Raw genomic sequence first — 2,177 nt, 5'->3', positions numbered from 1 at the left:
CAATCCTGGTACACTGCCGGTGTGGCCCTTTTTGCTGCAAATGCTGGTGTATGGTACTCTAAGAGAATCTGAAGTGAAGACTGCTTTCTACAGACATGGCACACTTGTTGGAACGTCCATTCTCAACTAGGGTTTGCCTTTCTTTATATTCAAGTCAGGTTGTGGTTATTAAACTATTGTGCAGCTTGTACATTCTGGATTACAGTAACACAGTCATCACGTGATATTATTCTGCTTTCCTCTGTGAACTGTTAGCCTTTCATTGATAGCAATTAAATATTTAAAGTACTTCAGCATCATTTCAGTATTTTGCATATTATTTATTTTATCACTTATTTCAACTATTCTTCACTTACATACAGAAACCAAATCTCTTGTGAGTGTCTTGTGTACTCAGTTTTTTTCTTTCTTCTTCCCTGTAGCTGCTGGGCATGCTGTGTGCCTGCATAGTGCTGTGTAGAAGGAGTCGGGACCCTGCTTATGAACTTCTTATCACTGGAGGAACTTACGCATAGAAAATCATGCAAAACCTAAGCTTGAATCTCACTTCCTTCTTTGGAAGGTGAATGGGCCAGGTCTACTGCAGTAGCTTTCCTGTCTATGTAGACTTAGCTAAAGCACACCTTGCACAAATAAGGACAGCTGTAGTGTACACTGGTGATGGGCAAAGCAGCTTGGCTTTCCACACACCCATATACTTACCTGTGAGTTTCACTATTTTAGCCAGCTATTCATGTATCTAACTATGTTTTAGTATACTAGTAAACATTCTACTTTCAGAACCATTTGCAAGTTGAATGTAATTTGGTTGACATGAAAGTTAAAGGACGTGTACCTAATTTGGTAGATTACTTCTAAGCATTAACTGACTGTTTCTTGCATAGAGAGAGCGAATCCTTTAAATCTTTACTACGTGGAACCTTTTTGGCCAAAGTTGTACAAAGGAAGCCAGCTGTATTTGACAATATATTAATTCTTGCCCCTCACCAGTGTTGTTTTGAAATGCCTAGGTGAAGTCCAAATGTAAAAATGACTACTAACCAAAATAATTTTAGAATCACATGACTGTACTTTGAGCTTAAATTCAAAGATCAAATCTTCCAAATGTTAGTGTTTTAAAATACAAGCTGGCTCTTCAGGAGTATAATGTATGCACTACTGTTCTATACTGAATTATTTCATTTTTCTATGAACAGCTGTTTTGTGTTGAAGTGAACTGTTACATTGTAGATCTTAAATTTGCTTGGAAATAATGTAGCCATGTAGAGTAGCAAAACAGTATGTGAAAGTGATTTAAACTGTAAATAGTAAACCTGATTAAATAAAATCTCTGTACATCTTCCCCCCCAACCCATTTGCTTATTACATGTTCATTTTGACACATTGGTTTCTACTTTAGACAATCCAGTCCTATAGTGCTAGAACTAAGTAAATAGAGTTCCAATGTAAAAATCTCAAGTTTGTGTCCAGATCTGTCTTCTGAAGTCTGCACTGTTTTTTGGATAAAAGCTAGGCCATTTAAGATGCTTTCTTGATGCTTGTTTGTACTAGAACTTTGTGCTAACCTGCTCAAAGATGAGCATTGGAACTAGGAGGTATCTGTGCAAGTCTTAGAAGGTGAGCAAGGATAAACTGGACTGAAATTAATGGAGCCATAGAGTTAATCCTTATCTGATGCACAATTAGTGCTTTTTTGTTGGACCTCTTCAGTCTGAGTCCACTAATTCCATTGCAGGAGAGACTTGGTTTCTGCAAGACTCAATTTATAGTTAAATACAGCTGCACATGTAAGATTATCTGCAAATCGGATGTGTTCAGATAATTGTATAGTGTTTGTGGTTCCAGGGTTTGCAATGAAAGCATCATATTGTAAAACAAAACTCTTCAGTGTTTAGTCTTTTATTCTTAAATTAACTAAAGATAATCACAATGTTTGGGTACTATGCTGCCAGACATCTGTAAAAACATTTTAGGAAGTCAGACTTAATCTCTGAACACAAGCTTCAAATTTTCTGTTTTTTGGATCTTAAACTTTGGAACTGGTTCCGGTTGTGGACAAATAAACTGACAGACGTTTTGAAGTCCATGAAGCGGTTCTGCTTCCCAGCCAGGCCTACTAAGGAATGTTAGAGAAGAGTTGGAAAGGAGAAGGAAGAAATCACTTGTGTTGGAGCAAG

At 37.1% G+C, this 2,177-nt stretch overlaps 1 protein-coding gene across 1 annotated transcript in view; it reads left to right on the top strand.

The window, feature by feature from the left end:
* Positions 1-1,354, top strand: part of TSPAN3 (tetraspanin 3) — a 49,506-nt gene extending 48,152 nt beyond the window's left edge. Inside the window, exon 7 of the mRNA XM_019504429.1 lies at positions 423-1,354. Coding sequence (XP_019359974.1) covers positions 423-515 — 93 coding nt within the window. The 3' untranslated portion in view covers positions 516-1,354. The remainder of the gene's footprint in view (positions 1-422) is intronic.
* The last annotated feature ends 823 nt before the right edge of the window (positions 1,355-2,177 follow it).

The sequence above is a fragment of the Gavialis gangeticus genome, unplaced genomic scaffold, assembly GCF_001723915.1.
Source record: "Gavialis gangeticus isolate Ggan-Ray unplaced genomic scaffold, GavGan_comp1, whole genome shotgun sequence".
In the NCBI taxonomy this organism is placed as follows: domain Eukaryota; kingdom Metazoa; phylum Chordata; order Crocodylia; family Gavialidae; genus Gavialis; species Gavialis gangeticus.
Note: the sequence above shows the minus strand (reverse complement) of the source record. Positions and strands in the feature narration are given on the sequence as shown.